The sequence below is a fragment of the Colletes latitarsis genome, chromosome 11 (assembly GCF_051014445.1).
Source record: "Colletes latitarsis isolate SP2378_abdomen chromosome 11, iyColLati1, whole genome shotgun sequence".
In the NCBI taxonomy this organism is placed as follows: Eukaryota; Metazoa; Arthropoda; class Insecta; order Hymenoptera; family Colletidae; genus Colletes; species Colletes latitarsis.
The window spans coordinates 16,177,548-16,203,719 of NC_135144.1; the positions used below are offsets into that span (position 1 = coordinate 16,177,548).

General features: G+C 37.8%; 3 protein-coding genes across 3 annotated transcripts; 1 reads left to right on the top strand and 2 right to left on the bottom strand.

Moving 5' to 3' along the window:
- Positions 1–3,689: 3,689 nt before the first annotated feature.
- Positions 3,690–6,467, bottom strand: Atf-2 (Activating transcription factor-2). Its single transcript, XM_076776938.1, has 7 exons — positions 6,089–6,467; positions 5,824–5,917; positions 5,594–5,739; positions 5,192–5,520; positions 4,910–5,123; positions 4,481–4,826; positions 3,690–4,405 (listed from the first exon to the last, which is right to left on the bottom strand). Exons 1-7 carry the CDS (start codon positions 6,137–6,139, stop codon positions 3,993–3,995), a joined length of 1,593 nt encoding a protein of 530 aa, XP_076633053.1. The 5' UTR covers positions 6,140–6,467; the 3' UTR covers positions 3,690–3,992.
- Positions 6,468–7,001: 534 nt separating this feature from the next.
- On the top strand, positions 7,002–8,569 carry LOC143347757 (uncharacterized). The gene is made up of 5 exons (XM_076777241.1): positions 7,002–7,258; positions 7,336–7,435; positions 7,511–7,702; positions 7,819–8,028; positions 8,111–8,569. The coding sequence occupies exons 1-5, from the start codon at positions 7,011–7,013 to the stop codon at positions 8,165–8,167; spliced, it is 807 nt and encodes a 268-aa protein (XP_076633356.1). The 5' UTR covers positions 7,002–7,010; the 3' UTR covers positions 8,168–8,569.
- A 3,640-nt stretch (positions 8,570–12,209) lies between these two features.
- On the bottom strand, positions 12,210–20,135 carry LOC143347756 (hydroxypyruvate reductase). The gene is made up of 7 exons (XM_076777240.1): positions 19,984–20,135; positions 18,502–18,642; positions 15,353–15,504; positions 14,321–14,673; positions 14,006–14,224; positions 12,985–13,416; positions 12,210–12,909 (listed from the first exon to the last, which is right to left on the bottom strand). The coding sequence occupies exons 2-7, from the start codon at positions 18,634–18,636 to the stop codon at positions 12,665–12,667; spliced, it is 1,536 nt and encodes a 511-aa protein (XP_076633355.1). The 5' UTR covers positions 18,637–18,642; positions 19,984–20,135; the 3' UTR covers positions 12,210–12,664.
- Positions 20,136–26,172: the final 6,037 nt, after the last annotated feature.

Consider the following 26,172-nt stretch of genomic DNA (forward strand, 5'->3'; position numbering starts at 1 on the left):
GATTTCGTTGAATTTTTCGAGTTTCAAACTGGAGAATATTACATCCCTTTGGAAGGGACGAACGAAACGATCGACGCGTAAAATTTCCTTGGAAAGAATTCGAAGGAAGATAAACAGTTTGCAAGCTGCTCTTCTATGTACCGACTGGTGCACTCTCTCGTAAGTTTGTCGACCGATCGCTCGATAACGACGAAGGTTAATGGTTACGAGCTTGAGCGGTTTGACCACGATACGATATCTAGGCTTCCGTAGATAGTTTTAAACTCGTTTATTGCAGGGAAGCCTTGATATACTGTCGCGTAATAGTATTACCAATAAACAAAGAATTCCAGCGAGGAAGACAGAAAATAACACGAGATTATAGCAAGGGCAACCGAAGAAAAACGATGTACGTATTTACGAAGTTTACAAGTTCCACACGTGACACGATACTTTTGTGATAAATTGTACATTGTAGCTGAAGAAATACAATATCTACACTTCCGAGAGCATTTATTCAAACGATACTGACGAGAAAATTACTTTCTCACTCTTTACTACATTGTTGCACGTGTTCGTCGTATTATGAATCACGCGTTGTTTCTATAACATCACGAGACCTCGTGCGTTTAGCCTTCATCCGTTTCTGTACAAATGTCGAGCATTGGGAAACAATTATTGTAAAAAAAATGTGTTTTTTTTTATCCATTTATAGAAACTTCAGTGTCGAAGCTACTTAATTTCTACTTAAATAACGTTGACCAATTAGAATAATCTCTCGACAATAACGATCGAGTATAAAAACAGTGTAGTATTTCTAACAGGAGGGACAATGAAAACTCGAAACGGTTACGAGAAATAAATAGATATCGCGTAGTCTGTGATAGATAACGCGTACTTATCTAAGAAATCGAGATTCAGTTACCGAAACCTTGGAAATTCCAGATTAATTTAAGCTGCCTTGTTCTTTTCTTGTAGTAAAATTCTACAATGTATCCGACATATTCCAGCGGCATCTAAATTCGTTAAAATCAGTGTTCGAGAAAATCGAAGCCACCGAAGTACGCAAGTGGGTCGCATTCACGTGATTACTGATCTTTGAATTTTCTGCCTCTGCGAACCGACACCGATCAGATCGATATCAATTAACTCATGGCCCGTTGATCTAAATCAGTGGAGATCCCATAAAGAGCAACCTCGTTGCGCCGTGGTTTCCCGGAAATTTGACCACCTACGATTTAACGTTACGCTTGAAACTCATAGCTCTCGATATTGCGTTCGTCTCCAATACACTGAAAACGAGGGGGAGGGCCTTATCAGGGCCGCCGTTATTTTAAAAATACGCTCTTTGTCCCGTGTAAAGTATTTTCAAAAGATTTTTTTTATCATTTACGTATTTAGAAACGATACTGAAGAATCAGTTTTGATTTAACGATAATAGTAGTAGATAAAAAAAAGATAGAATACAATGGTATTAAGTACCGCAAATGCGTTGACTTTTCAAATTTTTCGACTCTTCGAGCTGCCAACAAGATACGATATTCAATTAAATTTTTACTTAGTTCGTTTTAACGAAATATTCTACAATTTAAAATTGACGGATAAACAGTTTATCTTTTATTTATTATTTGAAATTTGTATTTGTCTATCTTTCGTACTAGCGTGTGCTAGCCTTCATTCGATATTTAATATAACGGCTTGTGGCTTGGTCTTTCCAGGATTAATGTAAAAGTAGATATTTTGCGAAATACATTTCGTAAGGTTAGTCGGGAAAAACGTCGCTAATTACCTTTCGATCCAAAAGCAACCACACCGAGAGCAGGGTCGGCTCTGGTCGAGCTATAGAAAAAGTAGAATGGCCGAGGGAACTCGGGGATTACGAGTTCTTTCGAAGGAGTAGAAAATCCACCGTGCAAGGTTTTCTCGAGGGCACGTTCGTACTGTTTCCGCGGATCAAAGACATTGCAAGTGAACTTCTCGCGAAGAAGTTCCTCTGGTACGATTCCCCGTAATGATCGAAAAACGAAAGAAACTGGCCAGTCTGGTCCAAGGTTAGAAGATCGCACGCGCGCGTTGTATAATAGCCACGCGAACTTGATTCAGGGCCGTAAAAGTCGGGCGTTTGCGCGGATCGACGAGATCTATTTTTACCCTCGACTTGGAAGTGTAAAAACTTCAATATGTCAGAGTCGTGAGAACAATGTAATATTTCTGATATTAAAGTAGGGACTAGTCTGAACAAATTTGTCGACGAGTCCACCAGGATTTCCCAAATTGATCGCTATACCGCGAGGTGTAAATTTATATTATACATATGCATAAAAATGGGCAAAATGTTATTCAAATGATAGGTAACTGATAGAAACTCGGTGTAGCAATTTTCAAGTTATTGGATTGTAATTTTTATTTGACAAATTACCGAGAAGTTCTTTTATTTGTTATTTGAAATTTTTTATCTGAATGAGAATCTTACCAGCTTTTGATATACTTTTAACAACCAAATGACTTGATACTTTCTATATACAATGAATATTGAATAATTCGTGTTATCTTGATAGTATTTTATTCGTTTATGTGGAACATTTATATGATTATAATTTTTATTGAACGTGAGACACCTCAAATGGTGTTTATTTTCGTATTTGTTATTATAAATTTATATGTAAGTAAGAATTTGTCATTGTGGCCTCCTTTCTAACGACATTGATCGCCCGTATTTACCTACCGACGTTTCGTGTCAGCTCAAGCGTTGTAAGTCGACGTGTTTCTCGTATTACCGATCTACGATCTCTGTTTCCTTTGTGTTTTGTCGTATTTTTTTCGTTTACATTCTTGGTTCGTGGAGAGCCCGGCAGCGAATCTTGCAGCTTTTTTGTAAACGATAAAATTAATTGAAACGTATGAAAAAAGGTTCCTTTAACCTTATCGAGCCCCCTTATCGGTATAGAAAAACCGTTTATATTTGCCGAGTAACCGATAATTTAGGTTACATTTCACTTCGACCCGCTGCGTTCGGACGCGGTGAGTCACGGGAATGACTCAAAGAACGGAAATTTTATTTGTCAAAAAGCAGGCGTTTTTCGAACGGCGTCTAAGTCGATATCTCTTCGTTCCCACATTCGAATAGGCTGCAGATTCGCTGACAAAATACGAGATTACAAGCTAACGCGGCGCATTCTGTAATCAAGGAACAAACATGAATTTCTTCTCCAGCGATTAGATAATATTACGCGACAGAAATATGCATGCGATTCAACCGCTGGAATACACAGTTGGTCGTTACTCTTGTCTATCGATATTGTAGGTTATCTAATCAAAAAGGAAATAGAGGAAAACGATATAACTCTGCGGGAACATTTTAGCGTTGATAAAAAAAATAGGTTTTTTCTTTTCAGAACCAACGGAAGTCGTAAACTTGGGAATCGATGGATACTCCGGAGAGCGACTGGAATTTTTTGTAATTTCACATTTGAACGCACGCGCTCCGTGCCCAAAGTCCCTTATCATTCTCTTGTCCGGTGTTGAGTATTTAGATGACTGGACGGAGAACTGATAAGGGCCCGAGGGTCACAGAATCATCGCGGGACTTGGCCCCACTTATTCGACGAAGGAAATATATTTTATGTGCTTGTGATGTTCTGTAGGACGTAGAACGATTTTGTTCACCTTGACGAATAATAAACGATCGTGAAATATATTATAAAAAATACTCATTGTTCAATACCTGTATATATTTACTGTAGTATATAAGTTCCAACAAAGCAGGAAGGATAGAATAGAAAAGACACGATTATAAAATATTTGTTTTTACCATAATAAATAATAAAAAAAATATGTTACATGTCACACTCGCATACAAACATATACATTCATACATAAAATGCCACGCATATATCTTTCTCTTAGAAAAAAAATAACTTCCAACAATTATGACACGACTTAATCTCCTCGTAATTGAGCAAAGTTTTTCAATTTTCGATGGGGTAACTTGCTAAAATGTGGTTCTATTGCATTTACGTTCCGGCGTTTTTCGCGTCGCCTAGTTCCGTCTCGTAATTAGGGTTGACATGAATTATTTGTTTAGAGGATTTAACAATTTTCCTCCGTGGATTCTGCATAATTAAAACCTGCTTAGCTTCCTTCGTTTCCGTTAAAAGCTGATTGACGCCCATGAGCTTGACAGCGGGCATCGTTTTAATAAATGTCGCGTTAGAAAATGAAATGCTCGTGTTGGAATCTGCTTTTGGGAAGATAATTGGGGTTTTCAAAGGCGCCATGCATAATTTTTTCTTCGGCACGACAGAAGAGGCTTCCGTAGAAGGATACGGTGTCGGTCGCTTCATCAAAATTCCGATTGGGGTTGTCGGATTGGTCATCATATCCGAACCCAACGATATTATTTTGGGGCCCAGTACTATGCTACTCCCTATAAGTGTACGCGTGCATAAATACAATAGAATAAGTGAAATGACGGTTGATCATTCTCACGACATTCGAGTACCTTTCTGCATCGCCTTTGTGACTGGGCAGTCTTTGTGGGCCAACAGTAGAGTCTTCAACTTCGCGACCTCTGCTCGTAAAACCTTTATTTCCATTTGTAGGGCCACGTTAGTTTCATTCACATTCGCGACCGTCCTTTCGAGCTGCTGTATCCACGCTTTTCTTTTGGCTCTCGCCCTCATCGAACTGGCACGATTCCGTTCAAGGATGTCTTTCTTTTTTATTTGTTCCTCCATCGTCTTGCCCCGATTTTGTTTCTTCGAATTGCTAAACTCGTTTCTCCCTGTGCTGTTCTCGGGTCTCGGATTTCTCAGGTCTGTACTTTTCGTTAATACTTGCTTCAATTTCTGCAATAACATATGAGAAAATAATTTTGAAAGGATTACAATTAGAAGGTACGATTAAGAATGTATCAGCATGTACTAAATACCATTTTCGCCAAGCATAACATTGAATCCGACTTTTCGAAATTCCTATTTGTCGTGTATTGCAAAGGAGGCTCAGTCTTTATCACAACTGTTGGTTGTGTCTGTGGTTGTACGATATTAACGTTACTAGAACCGGAAATCGGAATTGCCGACAGCTGCATCAGTTCACCGTCAGAAGTTTTCAAAAGTAGCTGCACTTCTTCTCCATTTATTGATCTTTAGATTGAGTGTATTACACAATTAATACGAAATATTTAATTTACAAAGATTTAGTCATTACTCACAATTGTGGAGTTGGCCGTTCTTGTAAAATCCTAGGTATCATTGGTGTGCTTGTAACTTGATGAATAATATTTTGCCTAAGCCTTTCGGTTTTCTCTGTCGTTAGTTTGTCTTTCGTTAAATCTCGCTTGTTTGATACAGAGAGTTTCATGCTGCTACAAACTTCTGTGCCAACAGTGGTTCTTTCGTCTGTACTATTTTCCGCGATCGAGATGCTGCCGGTGCATTCCTGAATGCTGTTTTCAGGCAGAATTTGATTACCGGTAGGCAGCACGTCTGTTATGTGAGGAAATATATGGGGAGTGTGTAGAGTATCGTCTGTAATCCCAGCCTAAAAAAACACTTATAAACTAATCATAAATCCATTAGTAAAGTATTTGACTTTATCTTAAAATGGTTTTTACCTCCGGTACTGTAAGTGTACCAGTGTTTCCCGATTCTACTGCTCTCCTGAATGTTTCTTCAAACGGGTTCACATTTTGTAAGTCTTGGAACAGCCCTACTTCTTCGCAGTTTCTGATGAAACGTGTCGGAGTTGGAGTCTGATCGGCTGCAAACATTTTACAAAACCATTTATCATTTTTTACTTTTGTTATTTTAACGTCTATTTGTAAACAATAGAAATGATCCTTACCCATGAAACCAACATTCTTAGAACCATTCCCTAAATTCAACATCATGTCGTGCTTTTTCTTATGTACCGATAACTGATCTTCGTTTGTAAAATTCTACAAAAGTAAAACAGAGACGATATTTTTTATGTATAATCAAAAACTTGTCTTCCAACGAATAAAAATTAATAGAAAACCAAATAAAGTTAAGTCAACATTTATCCAAATTTTATTATATTCTGAACATAAGCAAATAGTGGAAACAACTATATATAAATGAGCATTTACCATATTGCAACCTGGTGACGAACAAGTAAAAGGTTTCTCAGTATCTGCCATTGTAGTTTTGTATTGCTGAAGGTCTTACAACAATTCACGGATAGTACGTAATAAAATGAAAATAATACTGAAGATGTACATCACAGAAAGCAATGCGACAAAACCCATTCTTTCTTTGGCTATCTCTGTGACAGTAATACATTCTTCACGTAAGTACTAATTATTGACAATGTTCTAAATCGACTGAAGTAAAATAAGTAAAAAGTAAATGACAGCGCGAACTTTTGAACAAATTTTGATACTATGACTTAAATCAGCTGTTTCTCTACTGCACTGACGAACATTAATGAAAAAATTACACCGAACGAACTGTTGTACAGAAAATTGCACCTCCATCTACGAAAGAACGTCCAAGTTTGTCGAAAAATAATACATACGTTGTCCATGGCTCCAAATGGCACGTCATTGATTCGGCAGGTCGGTATTACAGCAGCACAGAAATGGTAATACCATCAGATACGCGGCTGCCTGAAGAAGTAAAAAACGGATTGTACATTTTCAATTCGTTGAAATATGTTACGTTACAGTAACGAATTGTAACTGCTATACTAACATAAATAAACGTCTAATACAGAAAGTAGTTATCCAACGCACATTATAATATATAAGATTACGTCAATACACAGCTGTGTATATATTTATATTATAAAATTAAGCTTTGGACTACGTTTATTAAATAGATGGACGAATATAATCGCAAGTTAAAGTACATTAGGCTTAACGCGATGTGAAATTATGTACATCCACAAAGCAAAAGTAGAAATTAGGTATACGTGTCTAATATAAGAATTTCTGTAATTTCATTTCCTACCATAATAAGCGCTATAACCTCTTTCTATAGTCTGTTGGTAACGTTGCGAGTGGCACTGAAATGATAATGGGTTCTAGAGAAACGGGCCAAAGAGACACATTGAATTACTCGTATATCTCGTCTGTGATAATGCACAAAACAAATTTTATGAAAATGTTGGGTGAGGATGGGAATAGGTTTGTTATAATTGTATTTCTTTTGACATTCTTTTGCCACAGGACGTCTTCGGAATGTGTACAATTAACACCTTGCTCCTGTACATTTTCCGACGGCCAAGGATATAACCTGACAGAACTCGGTAACTCAGGGTCGGCAGATAGTTTTCTTAATCTCCAAATTTTTAAAATCCTTCTGTTCCATATTTGAAAAGAACGTTTCTTTGTAGGTACCTTACAGCGCATTATAATAACAATACTGTGTATTTTAATCCATGTAAGAATGTTCGACTATCAGACAACAAAACTAGCGAATGTTACAACACATCTGTAAGAAATAACAATAGAGAAGTACTTTAACCATACAAGCTTCTTTAAATTTAATTTGCATTACCTTGTTCGTAGTTATGCCTTGAAATGGCCAACACAACTGTTAATCTAGGCTCGATGGAAGAAACCAAGATAGAAGTACAACCTCATAATAATGAACCTGTTTTGACCATTCATCATAAAAATTATACAACAAAAATAAGCTTACGATGTCTCAATGTAGTCAATGCTTGCTTTACGGTAGATTCTGTTGTTAATTATAATTATGTAAGTTTAATGCATTTAATATGGAGCTTAGTTTTGAATAGTTTTTCATAAGGAAACACAACGATCGTGTCGTGTTGTCTTGAATATATTAAGAAATAAACTTGTTCTTGTTTCAGCATTTAACATTGATATCTCCTCACGCTTGTAAAGTACAGTTGTATGCAAAAGGCCTTTCTACCGGCTCCGTGTTGGTCATCTTGTTTATTATATTTACCGGAATATATTTTATTGGTGGAGCTATAGCATTAAAATTATTAAGAGGAGCAACAGGTTGGGAGATGATACCCAATCACGAGTTCTGGGGAGAGCTTCCTTCGCTTATCAGAGTAAGTTCAGAAAGAATAATGGTGTGCATGTTGTGCCATTTAGATTTATAACACACTAAAACTTGATATTTCTTTTTTATAGGATGGTATTACTTTTATGTTCAGCTGTTGTCGCGAGGGTAGTTACGATAGAATATAGATCTTTAATTTATTTTAAACCATATTTTCGTTCAGTATGATTTGTGTTTTAATTTAATAACGTTTTTTTCAAATTCAACGTTCGATTTGAATGGATTATATTTCCTATAAATAGCAAACAGTGTACATATATAAAGAGAAATGAATGTTTACGTTTTACTTTGCTTATACTAAAATTTACGGAAAACAATGTTATCGAAAGTACTCTATTGCAGTGTTAGATTATAAAGTGATAAAAGTATTTTCTATGACACCATTTTCTTGTATTTTTGTAAAAGGAATATGTGATATTTATCGCGGCGACGCACGTATGTCGGAGGTTGTTACAAATACATCAGAATTCATTACTACTTTTTATACATAAATATGTTAATGCAAATAAAAAAGAAATTAAACCAGTCAAGATTCCGCGTGCACGGCTTATGTACGTGACACCATATGTTTAAATTTGTGTGTAAAATTTGGTAGGCGTTATGGATACCAAATATAAAATTCTAATTTTGGGAAGTTAATAGTTTCCGAGATACTAGGTTAAGTTCAGCTATCTTTTATTTCGTCGTCCAACGGAGGGTCACTTGCGGACAGAGAGAGTGCAACACTATACATATTCAGGTTGGATTAGAATAATATATTACAAACTAACATTTTCCGTGGGACATTTTATAGATTTGTTCACTAGTGACCCAAAGACTTTGGTCTGAGACTCTTGAAGGAGAGCAGTCAGTTTACCTTTGTCGACTTTCCGAAACACTACAAGCTCACGTACATACGCGTGATCTGTCATCTCTGGTATAAACCAGAGATGCCAGACGAAGCGTCGAGTGCACCGTGGGCACGTCTCATGGGAGTTAAGAGAGGCAGGCTCCCATTTGCCTTCTCGCTCTTCAACAACTGAAATCCGACCTCACGTCAACGGCATACGATTCGGCATCTCGACTGCCCAGGTATTTTTACTTGCCTTTCCTAGAGTTCATTACTGAACTCTGCAAATTACTCCTGGTTTCTATTTGCCTCTGATGACCTCTGATGACCAGTGCTGACAAAAGTACAGAACTCTCGACAACTTTTGACACCATACAGCGACTGTTACTGACTGCTCCTGATTATTGCTTGCCTCTGCTGGACTCTGCTGACCATCGCTTATATTTCTGACAACCTATAACGATTACTACTGACTTCTGCTAACCTCTGTTGGTCTTTGCTGATCTCTGTCAGCGTGTGCTTGTCTCTGCTGAACTTTCCTGGCCTCTGCCGAACGCTACTGACCACAGCAGGTATTTCTGATAATGTATAACGATTAATACTTACTACTGCATGCCCCTACAAGTCCCTGCTTGCCTTTGCAGGTTTCTGTTTGCCTGTGCATGCCTTTGCTGGCCTCTGCTGAACACTGCTGACCACCCCTGATGTTTCTGACTTCGTATAACAATTACTACATGCTACTGTTCGCCCCTGCTGATCTCTGCTTGCCACTGCATGCCTCTGCTCGTCTCTGCTGACCGCTGCTGACCACCTCTGATGCTTCTGACAACATATGACGCTTACTACTTGCTACTATTCGCCCCTGGTGATCTCTGCTTGCCACTGCTGGCCTCTGCTGACCACCGCTTATATTTCTGGCAACGTACAACGATTACTACGACTCCTGCCTTACTCTGTTAACCTCTGCCAGCGTCCCCTGGCCTAAGCTGGCCTCTGCTGACCGCTGCTGACCACCGTTTATATTTCTGGCAACGTACAACGATTACTACTAGCTACTGCCACCCTTTGCTGACCTCTGCCAACATCTCCCAACGTCAGCTGACCATCGCTGACCACTGCTGACCGTTGCTGACAACTTGTGACACGATGTAATATAATATAATATGTTTATATGTATTAAAGTGTTGTATAATGTAAATCTATGGCAATAAATGATATAATTTCAAAGAATTCTATGTGTTCTCATCATTTTTACCCTTCTTTTCCTATCGAAATCATTCCCTTAGTTATAAGACACTCCGAATCTTTTAAAATTTTCTAAGTTCCCCGGAAAGATTTCAAATTTCCCGCCGCCAGGAATTTTTGCGAATTCCTGGAAATGACGTCATTTCTAAGAATTCTTGAAAATTCTCGAAATTCATGGAACCCTGAACTTTACGGCAAAAATTTTAAAGAGCTATTACGTAATGTTACGTAATATTACATAATGTTACGTAATATTACGTAATTTTTGCCGAAAAATTCCGGCCGCGAAAAATTTTCAAGAGCTATTACGTAATATTATGTAATATTACGTAATATTACATAATGTTACGTAATATTACGTAATTTTTGTCGAAAAATTTCGGCCGCGAAAAATTTTCAAGAGCTATTACGTAATGTTACGTAATATTACATAATGTTACGTAATATTACGTAATTTTTGCCGAAAAATTTCGGCCGGAGAAATTTTCAAGAGCTATTACGTAATGTTACGTAATATTATATAATGTTACGTAATATTACGTAATTTTTGTCGAAAAATTTCGGCCGCGAAAAATTTTCAAGAGCTATTACGTAATGTTACGTAATATTACATAATATTACGTAACATTACATAATGTTTTGCCGAAAAATTCAGGCCAGAATTTTAGCCGCTGCCTGAAACTTCTTGGAAATTTCAGGGATTCCGAGAAGTTTCAGGGACGCCGGTAAGTTTCAGGGAACCGAGAATTTTCAGGAAATCTTAGAAATGGCGTCATTTCTATTTGGAGAGGTAAAGAGGGGTAAAAAATGATGAGAATACATAGAATTCTTTGAAATTATATCATTTATTGCCATAGATTTACATTATACAACACTTTAATACATATAAACATATTATATTATATTACATCGTGTCACAAGTTGTCAGCAACGGTCAGCAGTGGTCAGCGATGGTCAGCTGACGTCGGGAGATGTTGGCAGAGGCCAGCTTAGGTCGGGAGATGCTGGCAGAGGTCTGCAGAGGCTGGCAGTAGCCAGTAGTAATCGTTGTACGTTGCCAGAAATATAAGCGGTGGTCAGCAGTGGTCAGCAGCGATCAGCAGAGGCCAACGGAGGCCAGCAGAGGCATGCAGAGGCAAGTAGAGTCCAGCAGGGGCAAGCAGTAATAAGTAGTAATCGTTATACGTTGTCGGAAGCATCACGGGTGGTCAGCTGTGGTCAGCAGAGTCCAGCGGAGGCAGGCAGAAGTCAGTAGTAATCGTCATACGTTGTCAGAAATATCAGCGGTGGTCAGCAGAGGCCAGCAGAGGCTGGGAGAGGCTAACAGTAGCCAGTCGTAATCGTTATACGTTGTCAGAACTAACAGGAGTGGTCAGCAGCGGTCAGCAGAGGCCAGCGGAGGCTGACAGACGTCAGTAGTAATCGTTATACGTTGTCAGAAATCCCAGGAGTGGTCCGCAGCGGTCAGCAGAGGCTGGGAGAGACTAACAGTAGCCAGTTGTAATCGTTATACGTTGTCAGAAATTCCAGGAGTGGTCAGCAGCGGTCAGCAGAGGCCAGTGAAGACCTGTTGACGGGAGGTCGGATATTAATTGTTCAAGAGCGAGAAGGGAAGTGTGAGCCTTTCTCTCTCGACTCCCACGAGACGGTCCGAACTTACTTCGGACAGCTTTGGAGAATCGAGAAAGAGGGCATGCGTCATTTTGCCTTTGTCGGGTTACCGAAACTCCACAAGATCACATACGCGTGATCTGACATAGTGTGAGGGAGCACCTTCGGTGCCTTTCTGGCATCTCTGCTTTAGTGTGGCTGAAACATTGTATTGTTTTTAGCGGGAATCTGATCGACGACTGCGCAAGAGCTACAATGCACGCAGATATTTGTGTGTGTATGTGTATGTGTATAATATAGTTAGGTGGCTACATATTACTAATGTTTCTTTATTAATATTTTAAAACCATTTAATCTCCGAAGCTAAAACTTTATATTTGGTATCCGCTTTTTCCCCCTTCATTTTATCAAATTTCATGTTGATCGGCCGTGGGTGCCATTCGGAAGAATATTTCTCAAATTAATTCGATGTAGTGTACCAGTGATTTAATGACATAATTTTTTATTATCGAGTATCTAATAATACAAAAGTATAAATACTTATATACATACATATATTTTCTATAGTTTTCATTTTCTATACGTATTGTACGTGAAATTTGTAAATATGTTTTTAATTATATGCGACCGTAGAACGAATGTTTCAACAAAAATGAGGCATTGATAATTCTTACCCTAACTTTATTCGAGCCGAATAATAAATAAAAGACCTGTGAACAGGGATGAGCGACGTGCTACTGATACGTCGATGTTAAATATAATGATCGTGACTCGATAAATTACCTCGAGCTTTGAAATACTGAATATCTTTTCTACACATGTACATATATGAAGCAATAAGGAAAAGAAAGGTTAAGGAATATGTATACGTAGCTCAACTTTGAGCTCCGGATCGCACAGAAGTGACGTATTATCGTTCCTCGGTATTTGCTAGCCGATGTTAATAACTTTGGATGCCGTCGACAGTTACAGAGACTTCCTGGTCAGTTTGTATAATTATCCAGCTGCCGTTGGCATTCAAGTTGTGAATATGGATGCCTTTTATCGAGAATGTATTTACGATTTGCGCCAGATCTTGAACCCCGTTCGCTCGGTACAGAGAAACATGGTCCCCTAAAGGGATTCCATTGACGAACACAGAATCATCTAACGAGAGCAGCAGGAGTTCGTTATCACGGACGGTTCCTGGGTAAACAAAAAATCGCATTTATAAGAACAAAGAGGAATATTAAACGAAAGAAGTTTCGAAGATTTCTTTACCTTTAATTCGGTGACCTTCCACTTGTACGAGAATCGCTTTACCATCAGCTTTGGCGTGGCTACACTGAAGTTCGATGCCTGTTTCACGAGCCAAGGTCAGCGCGTTGATCAAGTTCAAGCCGTTCTTGGTTTGTCTGGACAGAATTCCAACCAGAACGGCTGTATGAACGAATGCCTTCTCCTCCATTCCGCTTCCAATCGTTTGGCTACGCACGACGACTTTCGTATTTCCCTTGGAGAGACGTGCAACCAGCTGGCCTAGCCTTTTAGACAACTCTATCCACGGTGCATTCTCATCCGTCATGGCGGCGGTTAAGATCGGAGCGTTCACAATTCCAGTAACCGCGTACTCGGTCGATTTACCCGCCAATACCAGAAATTGCTGAGCTATCTCTAAAGCAACCCGTGCCTGAGCTTCTGCTGTACTAGCTCCTGTTAAATAATGTTAGAGTTAGAGATATTGTTGTTTCTAAACGTCCTAATCGAAATATCAAGTATCAATAGTTTTGTTATCTTTCGACTTTCGATAATCTGATTCGTGGCTTTGAATGTAAGCGTAAGGTCTGTTACAGTTCGACGTTGTTTAAGAGTGAGTTAGGGAGTTCGGAACGTTAGTGGACCAGTGATTTGGTATACAGGGTGTTTGGCCACCTCGGGGAAAAATTTTAATGGGAGATTCCAGAGATCGATTTTAATTTCTCGGCTTAACTCTGCAACTACATTATTCAGTTTGATATATTCCAGTACCACCTTCCATTTAACACTAGGTTTACGGTACGCGTCAATTTGACGCATTCAGATTCTAAACTTAACGTTATAGGACTCATTTTCAATTTATGTTGAATTGAATTGGATGTATCCTCTAATTAAAAGAAAAACTGCATTTTAATGCAACTGTCAACGTAGCGAATTATAATACAAATATGCGCAACGAGTGTCCGTAAACCTAGTGTTAAAAAAAATCCAGGGAGAGATTAACCACCTAGACTGTTAAATTAAAAAATAAAATAAATTATCGTACCCAGGTGGGGAGTGGCGACGACATTTGGATGATCAATCAGCTCCAAGGTGACAGGATCTTTCGGCGGTTCTTGAACGAACACGTCCAAAGCGGCGCCTCCGCAATGCCCTGATTTGAGCGAATTTAGGAGAGCTTCCTCGTCGACGATGCCTCCGCGGGCCACGTTCACGATGCGTACCCCTTTCTTACATTTTGCCAACGTCGTCGAGTTAATCAGATCTGAGCCAAAAAGTGCAAACTTAGACAATTGAACCCACGATACCCTATTATGGTATCAAACAGTCGAAGCTATTTATAGAAGAAATTCATGTTTACTTCTCGTTTGAGGTATAAGCGGCGTGTGTACGGTAATGTAATCCGCCAGTGGCCATATCTCGTCCAAAGATAGCTTTTCGACGTTGAGCTTGACAGCGTCCTCGGCTGTCAAGATCGGATCGAACGCGATCACACGCATCTCGAATGCCTGCATTCTTCTGGCTACCTCGCGACCGATTCGTCCCATTCCGAGAATGGCGAGCGTTTTGCCCGACAGCTCGAAACCGGAATACAGTTTTCTGTCCCATCTTCCTTCTTTCAGCGCCTTGGATGCCTGAGCCACGTTTCGCGCCAGAGCTGAGATGAGCGCGCACGTCAGCTCGCAGGCGCTGACACTGTTCCCGCTGGGAGTACTGAAACGCATTCCGGTAAGGTAAATATTTGGAAAATGGTATTAAAAAAAAAGTAAAAATTTTTAAGTTTAATCGAAATACATGATAACTACGTTTCTAATACTCATTTATCAAATTGGAATAAAATTGTTCCTGTTTCTTGATCTTTTAAAAACTCAATGGCCAAGTATACCATGTTGCTTTTCCAAAAGCAACAATTGCAGTGTTTCCAGTATCAATAATTTGGGAGTATATAGTTCACTAATAAAACAGAGATAATGTTATTAAGGGAGATAACCCAGTGTCGAGTTGAAAAGTAAGGTCATCTTTCGACGATTATTTTTATACTCTGATTTATTAATACCCTAAAAGTATTAATTTAATTTTAAGTTCTTTCGTCGTTGTGCAGGTCGAAGCACTCGAGGCAAAAAATTCGTAAAATAATAAATATGTTTTTTAAACGCAAACGCATAACGGAAGTCAGTTAATAAATTGAATCGAAAATTTGCATTCGTTGATCAGTTAAGTAGGAATTTTACGTTAATTGTATACGAGTGCAGGAGTTTTTAATTAGACAAGAATAGTACATAACTTTGCTATCGTCCTCGAAGAAATAAATTCAGAATGTCGATGACCAGTTTATCTTGGAAAATAGATGCGTTCGCCTGTTTCGTTGATCAATGATTTTTCAATAACTTACTTGAGAACGATGACTCCCTTCCGCGTGGCAGCTTGTAGGTCGATGTTGTCCACGCCAGTTCCAGCGCGGCCGACCACGCGAAGATTAGGGCAACTGGCGAATACGTCGCTGGTAACTTTCGTTTCCGATCGAACGATCAAGGCATCGTGATTCTGTTCCCGACAAATAACAGAGCGTATTATTGGACGTCTGCGCGTCTCGAAGTAAAGTCGTCGAGGAGACGAGACGATTTATTATACGATATGACTCGACAGGAAGTGGTACACCGATCCCCCGGTTATGTGAAACGGAATTTGGGTTCGCTCGATTTCATATAACCAGCGAAGATAACGCTTCTGTTTTATGTATCGACCTTCGTGTCGCGGATTGCAGTCGAGTATCGCAGGTGCAGCTCGACGGGAAGAACGAATGGGATTCATGAATAGCAAGTGAGACAGAAGAACAACAAACGAGTGTCAGTGTACCAACATCCGAGAACGATAAAACACGCGTGTCTTTTATTAACACTTTACCGACCGATAGCTTATTAACCGGTTGTCATGAAAATAAAAAAATGTTACTTGATTTAATTACCCCATAATAATAGAAAGGGGACAATATAGTAAAATACTTTCACAAAGTTTCATTCAACGTTCTTATAAGTATAAGAAAAAGTGCATATATAGCTTGGAGTCAATTGGTATCGGTCGGTAAAATGTTAACTGATTAGTTAACGAGGCTTTTCTAACGAAAATTAGTTCAAACATGCGTATTCGTTAGAATGTTTAACTCACTATCATCATTAGTCACGAATATGCCGCTAATTGTGAAAGTGGTTTAAGTAAAAATCGAAAAAGCATTGAAATTTCGAATTCAATATGTTTTTAAATTCTTACTTGTACTATATATCGATACATTTTACTATATTATGTAAAAATTTTTGCAAATTAGTAGTAAATCGAATTTATAATAAAATTCTCAGTCATTTGTTTCATTGTTCATGCGTTATTCGAGAATAATTATTTTTCAATTACGTCGTCGATTTAAGTAGATAAATTGTACGAAATAATTTATAATTCATACCAATTTAAAGAATTTTATTTAATAATTCGAAATGGCTTGTTTTATAGATATACTATCGCAAAGTGTAATTAATATATTAGCCAGGAAATGGACAGTAATAAGATACCTCGTATCAATCGCGCTTAATTTTCGTAAAAGTTTAGTAGAAATTAAATTACCATAATTTAATCAACGTTCGCAGACTACTGTTCGTTTCGTTCGAGAAATGGAAATTTTCTTGGGAAATGCTTTCTCGATATTCACGTTTTTGTCTCGGTATTTATAACACAATTTTTTAGAGGAATTTCAAGTATTTTTGAACGCGTTGAACGTTCGCTTTACCGCAGACCACGCGAAGTCTGGCTAAAATGCCTGACCAGGCATTACACGAATTCCCTTTCAAGAGTCGTCCCTTTTTCTTCCTGCGATAAACGGATCTCTTAAGCCGACGACATTAACGGGGATGATTCTGTCGCTCGAATCCAGCGTAAAATTTGACACTCGAAAGCGGAAATTGCTATACACTCGAGATTTTCGCCTTAAACAGGACACCTCTTTGAAATTCGGTTTTCGTCTCGTTCCAACAAACGAATTCAGGATGTTGCTCGATAAAAAAATTCGATTTGGCATGGGATCATCCTGCGCGGAGAACGTTGGAACGCTATGCGACGCAATACCCTATTCGGGACGAAATCTTTCCGTCATAGTTCTTGCGGGATCCCGAACAGTTGCATGGATGTATGCATGCTCGCACGCATACGTGGGTAGAAAGGAAATACGACGACAGACCGGCTGATAAGTACATCGACCCGCGCTGTTACCTGGTATTCGCTTTTGCCGACAACACTGGATCGAACCGGTTAGGCTGTTCGAATGCAAGCAATTAAGCTGGACGAGAGAAAAGCGAGGGGCCAAAGGAGCGAGAGTGAGAGTTTAGAGCTGAAATCGAGACATCGCGAGAGTATTGTTGTCGGGAGGTTAGTCGGCCACGCTGTGAAATTCCAGTCGGAATCGGAATCGGAATTTCTCTGGACGACTCTTATTAAAGATAGGATTATTCATCGAATTTTTCTTACATTCGAATATTTCAACCGTGCACTGATTTAAATGTCCATAATTCGTACGTAGTTCGAATTCTGCAGATAATGCAATACTCTATTATCGTATTATATTTTAGAGGTAATATACTATGTATTAGAATATATTACAAGTAGCAGAAATATTTCAGAAGCGTTTCGATAGGACGAATTTTCAGAACAGTAATGTTTGGATATTCAGATATTTGAAGATTTTGTCAGTAAAAATTATCTCATAGAATTTATTATATTTGGTATAAAAACGTTTGTGGAAACCTAAATCCAACTCCAGAGGCCTTAATTTTTCGATAGAGGATTCTTTCTTTTATAAAAGATATAAGAACGATGTTTGAATAAGAAACGTATGGTGAAAAGACGATTTTCCAGCGTTTCCGGTTGGAAGACATCTTCGATCCTTCGTTAGTCGCGCAGGTGACGCGCGTCACCCACCCCTAAATTTCTGTTCATGGTTCTGAAGCGGAGTTAGCAACGTGTCGCCTTCTTAGGTTCCACCCCGACAGCGTACAAGAAAACACTTTATATTGTTTCTCGTGAGTAAACATCTTTTGTTTTCTAACGTCCGCGTAAAAGTTTCTCCGGATAGATGTTTCGACAACTGTCTTTGCGATCGAAGAACTTGTAGCTATTTAGAACAGAGTTACGAGGAAGCTGCTGCGTACATACGCGAAAGGAATCGAGATAAAACTACCAGAAAACCCTGTTTCAGTATATATGTGTATTTCAGGTATATGTGTCGATCGTTTAAAAGTGTACGTAAGTTGCTGTGAATAAGAGTAAACTTTTTTTTTATAGGATTTTATTTTATCGAAAAGGATATTCCAATCACATTTTCGTAAAAAAAAAAAAAATAAAAGATGAGTGTTGCCTAAGAAGAATAAAATAATATGGGATCCAATTTGAGAAACGTCGATCCAGTAAATATAGAAGATATTTTATCGTTAAAATTGATGGTGGCATAAAAATTATAGCGGAAGGCAAACGTGGAATAGCGTTGACCAGTTATTTGTTTACCTGAAGCTCTTTGATGAGCTCCTCCTTCGATGACTTGTACTTCATCGTGACTGGTATACCGTGACGAACGAGTAGCTCGCCGCAGGACGCGTCCACGGGATCGCTTATGAAAACGCTCCTGATCATGGCCGACATGTTATCCTTGAACAAACAAAGCCCTTGAGCCGTTTGCACGGAATAGATATCTGCAAACGATTTAGCTCGCAATCGTACGATCGCACCGATACTGTTCATCTCTTTTGGTACGTTTATCACACACTTTCGATTGGTATTTCTTATCATTTTCAAAACTGTTACTGTAATTTAACGGAGGAACAAATTGTACAAAGGAACAAAAAGTACATTTTAATAACAACCTGGTAAAAAAGGGTATTTTTTCGTTTCTAGATAATAGCGCGTGTCCATCGAGGCTAAGAAATTCTAATTATACCGTGAATTAAGCATACGTTCGCGTTTTTGCCTAACTGCTGTTTTCAAACAGGCGGAACACACGTTTCGAAGATGAACGTTTCGTAAATATCAATTATTCAAACATAGTTAACGTCAACACGATCATTGCGACACTGAGCACACACGCCTGGTATTGTATGTCGTTCCATACAAGTCATATTTCATTTAACCTTCGTTGCCTGCTCATTTTGCTATTATTTCCATACAAATTTATGGAGCGCGACTGCAACGTGTACTGGCGTATTTACAATCGTGTGTAAAAGTCTAGTAGGAAACGCAACGCGAACGTTAAAGTTTATGAAAAATGTCTCGGCGGTGAACGGGTTGACTCATCGTTGTCTGGCTCCCAACGTCTAACTCTCGTGGTCGACAGAATATCTCATATTACGCGGTTCGTTCGTACAATATATTTAATGGAAACAACGTAGTTACGAATTGTTATAAAATACTCGAGTCGTTTTTAATATCAATACTTTGTAATCGAGTCTTATTCTTTTTCTAAATTATTCGCATCTACATAGAATCGTGTTGTTTAAATAGTGCTCTAACGAGAAACAAACAGTCACGAGTGCTCGGTTTTAAATGAAAATGAAGAGAAAACGTAAGAATGTCACTGATACAGAAGCCAGCGGTGTAGCAATGGATCTGGTAGAAAATCAAGACAAGTGAGGCCCATATATATTCCAACAGAGGAAAACAAGATTTCAGTATTACAAGCTTACGACGCCTCCAGTCGTTGGAGAGCAGCCTGCGGAAGATGTACTCGTTACGGTTTCACAGTGACGGGCGAAATTTTATTCCAACCATAAATCACCAGTGAAAACAACTCAATTCGTTCTTCGAGTTTATTAAGTTCGTTGTCAAACGTTTCGGTTTCATCATTGAAATTTTTAGTTTTATTTCACGAGTCTCGGATGAACGGCAATTTTTATCTTTCGTCGAGTCGAGAAGCGAATCGTAAAGCGATCTTCGTCGGTCGTTCGGTGCAATCGTGAACGAAATACGAGTTTCGTTTAAGAATCGAAGACATACCTCGTGTGTGTTCGATGTACGGTTGTATTGTGGTCGGATACACGCGACGGTCCCTTGTTACGATCGGGCTGTGGAATTCGTACCGTTCTGATCGGCGATCCAACCGTAAACTGGATGTTCCCGTCGGTGATTTATCTTTTTATAGCGTTATCCCCACCCGGTCGATCGGCGGTAAATCGAGTCTAACGCGTGCCTCTATGGTCGCTTGTCCATATTTACCGATCGAAACGAGCGAATTTCAAAAGATCGTTCATCGTTTCTTCGGATTTAATCGCCATCGTTTTTAATTTACGCGCCGTTGAATTATTCGTTCGATCGACCGCTTTTGGTAGACACTTTTCCGCCTTGAACTGTTTGCGTGCTTCCCATTTTCGATTCATTTCATTTTACTTATTTACACTTTTACCTTGTTGTCGCAACGTTTTATGTAAACACTTGGGATAAATAAACCGTAATACTTACGAACTTTTAAATAAGATCAGTGTTATTGAGAATAGTATAAAATTGTAAATGTACCATCGAACTATTTAATATTTCTGTTTTTCACTTCTTATACACGAAACACAGTGTCAAAGAAATATACGATAATCTTCATTCGTTAAATGAACGTTTATTATGTTCGTATTTCATTTCAGTCAATATCCGCAAGTTATTTTTATATTTTTCTTTGTGGCATTACTTTCATTTTCATTATTTTCTCTACTTGTATTTCTGTATTTTTTATTTATTTGTATACATATGTATTATATTTTGTAGTTACAGCTCTGTAAAAGTCAGACGTTGACTGAAAAGTTGTATTAATATGTATTTTCGGCCCGAAATGATGTTGTTCGCGCTTTAAGTCATATATTATGCGTAAACAGTAGCGTTCCAATTAAATGTCGTACCGCAATTAAGTCGTTGTCCAACCGGCTGACCAATACGACAATAAACAAACAAAGCATGCCAAGTATCGATTGTATTGCTTAAAATTTAAACCAGTTTGTCTTTTGTTGTTATTTAAATACAGTGTTTAATTTGAGTTTGAGATTTTGGTTTTTCTATATCTTGCACAGCTATTTTCACTAAGAAAAGGCAACTCCAACTTTGACAAAGACATCTTGACAACTGACCGTTAACTCGGTTATAATAGTACTCGATAGTCGTTTGTATATGGACACTGTCGCATTGCTCGACCAATACATAATAAACGTGTATAAGTATTTTGGACACAGAAGTAATGTTTAGATAAAATTAATGATCTACATTTAAAGCATTCTCATTGAGAATTAGAATACGTGAGTTTCATCATTATTTTTAATTGGAGTATAAAATTGCTCTATTTAAAACGTTGCTAATAGTGGGGTCATATACATATCATATCATCAAAAATTCTTTTACAGGAATTGCATCATTTTCTGTAATTTCAAGGAAAATTACCTCCACTGAACATTATAAAATATTAGTTATATTTAATTAATAATTTCCTCGTATACCTACATGATTAATTAGGGAACGATAGTACGTTTATATACTTACGTGGACATTTTAAAGGAGATTTCAATTTAACTATGAAATTTAAAAGAAATATTTTATCATTCATCTTACATTACATTCTATGTACGTGTTTCTAAACTCAAATCACGAAAAAACGGTTAAAAAATATATTTTGACGCATTTTACTTCTTTCAAGATTCCTACTGCCGATTTTAATAATTGAAAACGTCGAGAACGTCCAGCCCGGTAGCTTAAAATATTTTCGTCGCTAGTTGCAAATTAATTCGACGTTCGTGTACCAAAGTTTGCAGCCTTCTTTGGGATATTATTTCACGTTCGTCGCGATGGTAAAAGAAAAAGAAACGATCGCGTTACACGCGCACGTGATGCGTTTACCACAGATCGCAAAAATACGTATATTTTCCATTCCGGGGTCATCTTGTGTTACGATGACGCAACTTCTGCTGGGGGTCCGATTTAGCAACAACATTAATTATGACGTCGTTATCGCGACTCTTCGATTTATTTTCTTCCTTCTCCAGTTCGTTTTTCGTTCGTCTTTTTAACCGATAAGCCAAGGAAGTTGCCAGCGTTCAGAGAATCCGCGCAGCGTCCGTCCTCATTTACGTCGTCGAACTTTGAACGTATTTCAAACGTCGACGAGCCAGGACTGGGGGACATTTTTTCGATCTGTTTGTTCACAGAATAATGTAGAGTACCCAAAACATTATCATTTGAATATTTAACTACTCAAATAATTAGCCACAGTAGAATTTCTACTCTTAGAAGTTTGTAAATTGGTTACAGATGATTTAATAATTGGCATTTATTTCTTTGAAATTAAACATGTTTGAATCTCTGAAACTACAATTCAGAGTTTCATTTTAAGAAAATACCTACACCATTTAAATTTATGTTTAAAAGCTATGGCTGATGGTTCATTCGCGTGAAAAACCTGGGAATATTTTTTTGTCTGAATAATGCAATAATATATTATTAATATATAGTAATATTGGAACAGTGATATTCGGGTAGTAATATTCGAATATCGATATTCAAACTTATAGCATGCGAATATTTATCAAATATTCGAATCATAAACTTTTGATTTACGATAGTGTTCGTCGCTATCGTTGTTGTTAACGACGACTTTCGCAAGTTGTTCGCTTTTATGCCCCCAGCAGAGACACGGATTATCTTATCTCTGTGGAAAATAACTTACTTAAGATAAGTAACTTAGCAATAGTAAAAAAAATATCGCGAACACGAGCGATTTAATTTTCTATGCGATCACGTTGTCATTTTTAAATCATTTTAATTATAAAATATAAATAAGAATAAAAATTTTAGTTTCAGATCATCGTGCTAGCAAGTTGTTAGTATGAATACCTGCTCTCAGAGTTCCACCTGCGGTTAAATATAGTACAAAAATGAACATGCTGATATCTTTAAATCCGTGTTTACTTCTTTCGATGTTTCTTGTTCCCTGAAAACTGAAAATATTTCTCCATAAATATCAGCGAACAGCTTGACCAGATCTCTAGTCTCGACGTTAACGAAGGTCGTTGAAACGATGGAATCCCGTCTGTAGATATATCTACATATCAGGCAATTGGATCTGCAATTTATAAAGTAAAATATCTATTAGAAAATTATAAATAAAATATACCTGCGCCCGTCTGTTTGTCGAAAGCATTCGTGACATAATTTGTTGGGAACGAAATTTTTAATCGTTTTCGTTGCATACAAATACGCAGACGCAATTGAAAAACATTGCCGTCAGAATGGATTTCAAAGTTGACGAAACTGCTGGATAAAAGATAAACCATTTATTCGTCATTCGTTAAATATAAACTAGAATTTTTATCACCGAACGAAATATTTTAGAACGAACAAATAAAAATTTAATTCGTTGCATTTGTTATGATTCGAAGAAAAATTTGCTCACCTCTGTATGCATTGGCGCGAACATAGGTAAATTAGACCTGGAAGGTACGCGAGTCGTATCGAGCTAGTTAACTTTTGTTCAAGATTAATCGACATTGTTGTACACGTTATATGTACATACCAGAGCTTCCCTGTCTGTAAATAAATAAGTAAATAACTTTATCGAATATCTGAGAGTCTACGTTTGCCCAAAAAGATAAAACGATTAAGCATACGCACGTGCCGCGATATAAAGTTGTCACGTTTTCATCACTGCGTACCGGTTAGCTCAATAAAATAACTTTTGTTTGTTGTCAGAGGCAACAAATTACTCGATCGATAGGACGATTTGTTTCACACTCGTTAGCGTTACGAGTTTGCCCTCCTCCGAGCAATGTTTCGAATTTAATGTATTATTAACAGTTTTTTTTTTTTTCAAATATTGCTGCTATTGCGGTGTTTCGTAAGACGGTTCGTCCCGTTTCGTATCTTGCACGCGTTACGAAATTTTTCCCCACGACGGGTATTAATATCGCACGATAGACGATTCGTCGAAGCATAGATGCAAACATCTTGTCGAGGAGCTATCGTTCGGTTTCTGATAAAACCGTGAAGCTAGAACACAGACAAGACGATGAACCGGAATTAACCGGTTATTCGACTGTGAACTCGGGACCCTCATTTGATAGCGTTCGGAAGAAACAAGAAACGTTGATTAAAGCTCGCATGATGTGATCGAAAACGAGGAAGAGGGAGTCGGATAGAACGGGAGAAGAAAACTAAAGTCGCGTAGGTTCGTAAAGTCTACACATTTGGACATTATCTTGGCTACTGAACAAAAATTCACGACTCTGAAAGAAACAGTTTGCATAGGTTTAAATGGACCTGGAATTGGAATTGGTTTTTCCACCCGTACAGTATTTTAATCTTTTATTCAATTTATCTCTTTTCAATGGTCGAGTTAAAATTTGTGTATTATAGAGAAGTCGATCGGTGGATCTTCGTACCTCGATAAGAATTAATCCTGTATATTATCTTGTGTAATCAATAACTTTTGCTTGAAACTTTTTCTCCTCCACCCTCTACAACAATGCACAAACTATATTCTAGTTATTATTTTGAGCTGTATGTATACTTAAATTGTGTGAAAATATTTTTCCTGTTTTTACGGTTGCCACTGTATTTATATTTGTACGGGACGAAAGCATCATTCGACTCTCCGTGTTGCAGTTGTAAAGCTGATACAGCGCAGCTCCAACTATGCCAACATTCAGCGTTATGATAATGCGTTAGAACAATGAATCCGAGTGTCTATTTACTAGACTTCACCGACAATGAGGACGATCCTGTTGCCGGAACAGTATCTCTATATAGGTACACAGTGGCTTTCGAATCCCTTCGAACGCCTTAGAACTTGCGTGTCAAATTCAGCTTAGCCCAAGGACTAATCTATAATTCGCTACGAAGTTGCAGGTGGCTGCAGATGTATCGTTACTTAATAATCGTCAGTAATATATCGAAGATAATTTTTTAAATATAATAGTATTAATAAAATTCGTTCTATGAGAGATAAATTAATAAATGTGATCATTTTTGGACGCAATAATAAATCGAACAGGTAATAAAATGTACGTTAATGCAGGCAACGAATTTTGGAGACACGCCATTTTTCCGTTGCAAATGAATTTTATATATTTGGGTCGAATGGGTGTAATACAATTGGAAAAAAGTGAATGCAGAGGTGCATGTTAAAAATCCACGGTCGACGGTGAAGAAGAGAGACGACTCGATAGTGACACGGGAATCACGTGGATCAGCGACGTTGAGAATTTTCCAATTATTGATAGAATTGGAAATACATATTAATATTTACGTATTTTAAAACAGAGTTTAAAACTTTGTTCAAAAAAATTCTGATTACTCCGAATTTAATAATGTGCTAGTAAAAATATCGTGTAATATGTATATCCAAATTTTGTTTTCGTAAGTGGATATCTCGTTATGGAATATACCTTGTATACTCGTGATTCACTAGAATTCAGTGAACAACAGTTAGTCGAAGTTCACGTGAATTCAATTAACCGATATTGCGTGTGAAATTATGTGCGTAGTTTACACTGATTACATTGTGCTCTATCGTGGTGACTGAAATGATTTCATTATGCAGTATGCTAATGACACACTTACGGATCGTATACAGTATACAAGGATAATAGCTACTTCGTTCACGAAAATGCGTGTTAATATACATTATTTAGAACCGTTTGTTTGCAACATCTCGATAAGAAAACTTCCACAAAACGTCAGTGAAATTGCAACATCTGTTTAAATTGTTTGGCACATCAACAGAATGACGATAACAGGCACGGTAAACAGTGTTTAAAAATATTTATTAATCTCGTGGAACCCGGTTTTGGGTCTACTCAATAAGTATTAATAAAACATACATAGTATGCCAATATTGTGCAAGAGGAACGTAAGATGTAATTAAAGACTTCTTTATTTTTTGTTGATTAACCTAAAGTAAATTTTTTTTATTTCATCGAACAAAATCGTCACATCTTTCGCTTCTTTTGTCGTTGCCCTTGCACTATGCCAATCTATTATATTTTTTAGATTGATACTTGTTTACCGAATAAGACCGAAAACAAGCGTCGTAACGTTTAATGTTTTATCGCTTTACTTGTGTTGACACTATTCTCATTCTATTGATCTTGGATGAAATCAGCAATCATCTACCAGAGTAATAACAGTTTGTATGCCACCGATTTTTTCCAGCTTAAAAGC

Coding starts and splice junctions, on each gene's coding strand:
- LOC143347757 (XM_076777241.1), top strand. CDS start 7,011: ATGATAATGGGTTCTAGAGAAACGGGCCAAAGAGACACATTGAATTAC. Junction 7,259..7,335: donor ACAGAACTCGGTAACTCAGG/GTCGGCAGATAG, acceptor GTTTCTTTGTAG/GTACCTTACAGCGCATTATA. Junction 7,436..7,510: donor GCGAATGTTACAACACATCT/GTAAGAAATAAC, acceptor CCTTGTTCGTAG/TTATGCCTTGAAATGGCCAA.
- Atf-2 (XM_076776938.1), bottom strand. CDS start 6,139: ATGGCAGATACTGAGAAACCTTTTACTTGTTCGTCACCAGGTTGCAAT. Junction 5,521..5,593: donor GTACACTTACAGTACCGGAG/GTAAAAACCATT, acceptor GTGTTTTTTTAG/GCTGGGATTACAGACGATAC. Junction 5,124..5,191: donor GAACGGCCAACTCCACAATT/GTGAGTAATGAC, acceptor CTCAATCTAAAG/ATCAATAAATGGAGAAGAAG.
- LOC143347756 (XM_076777240.1), bottom strand. CDS start 18,636: ATGTCGGCCATGATCAGGAGCGTTTTCATAAGCGATCCCGTGGACGCG. Junction 15,505..18,501: donor AGCTCATCAAAGAGCTTCAG/GTAAACAAATAA, acceptor TGTCGGGAACAG/AATCACGATGCCTTGATCGT. Junction 14,225..14,320: donor GCTTATACCTCAAACGAGAA/GTAAACATGAAT, acceptor TTTTTGGCTCAG/ATCTGATTAACTCGACGACG.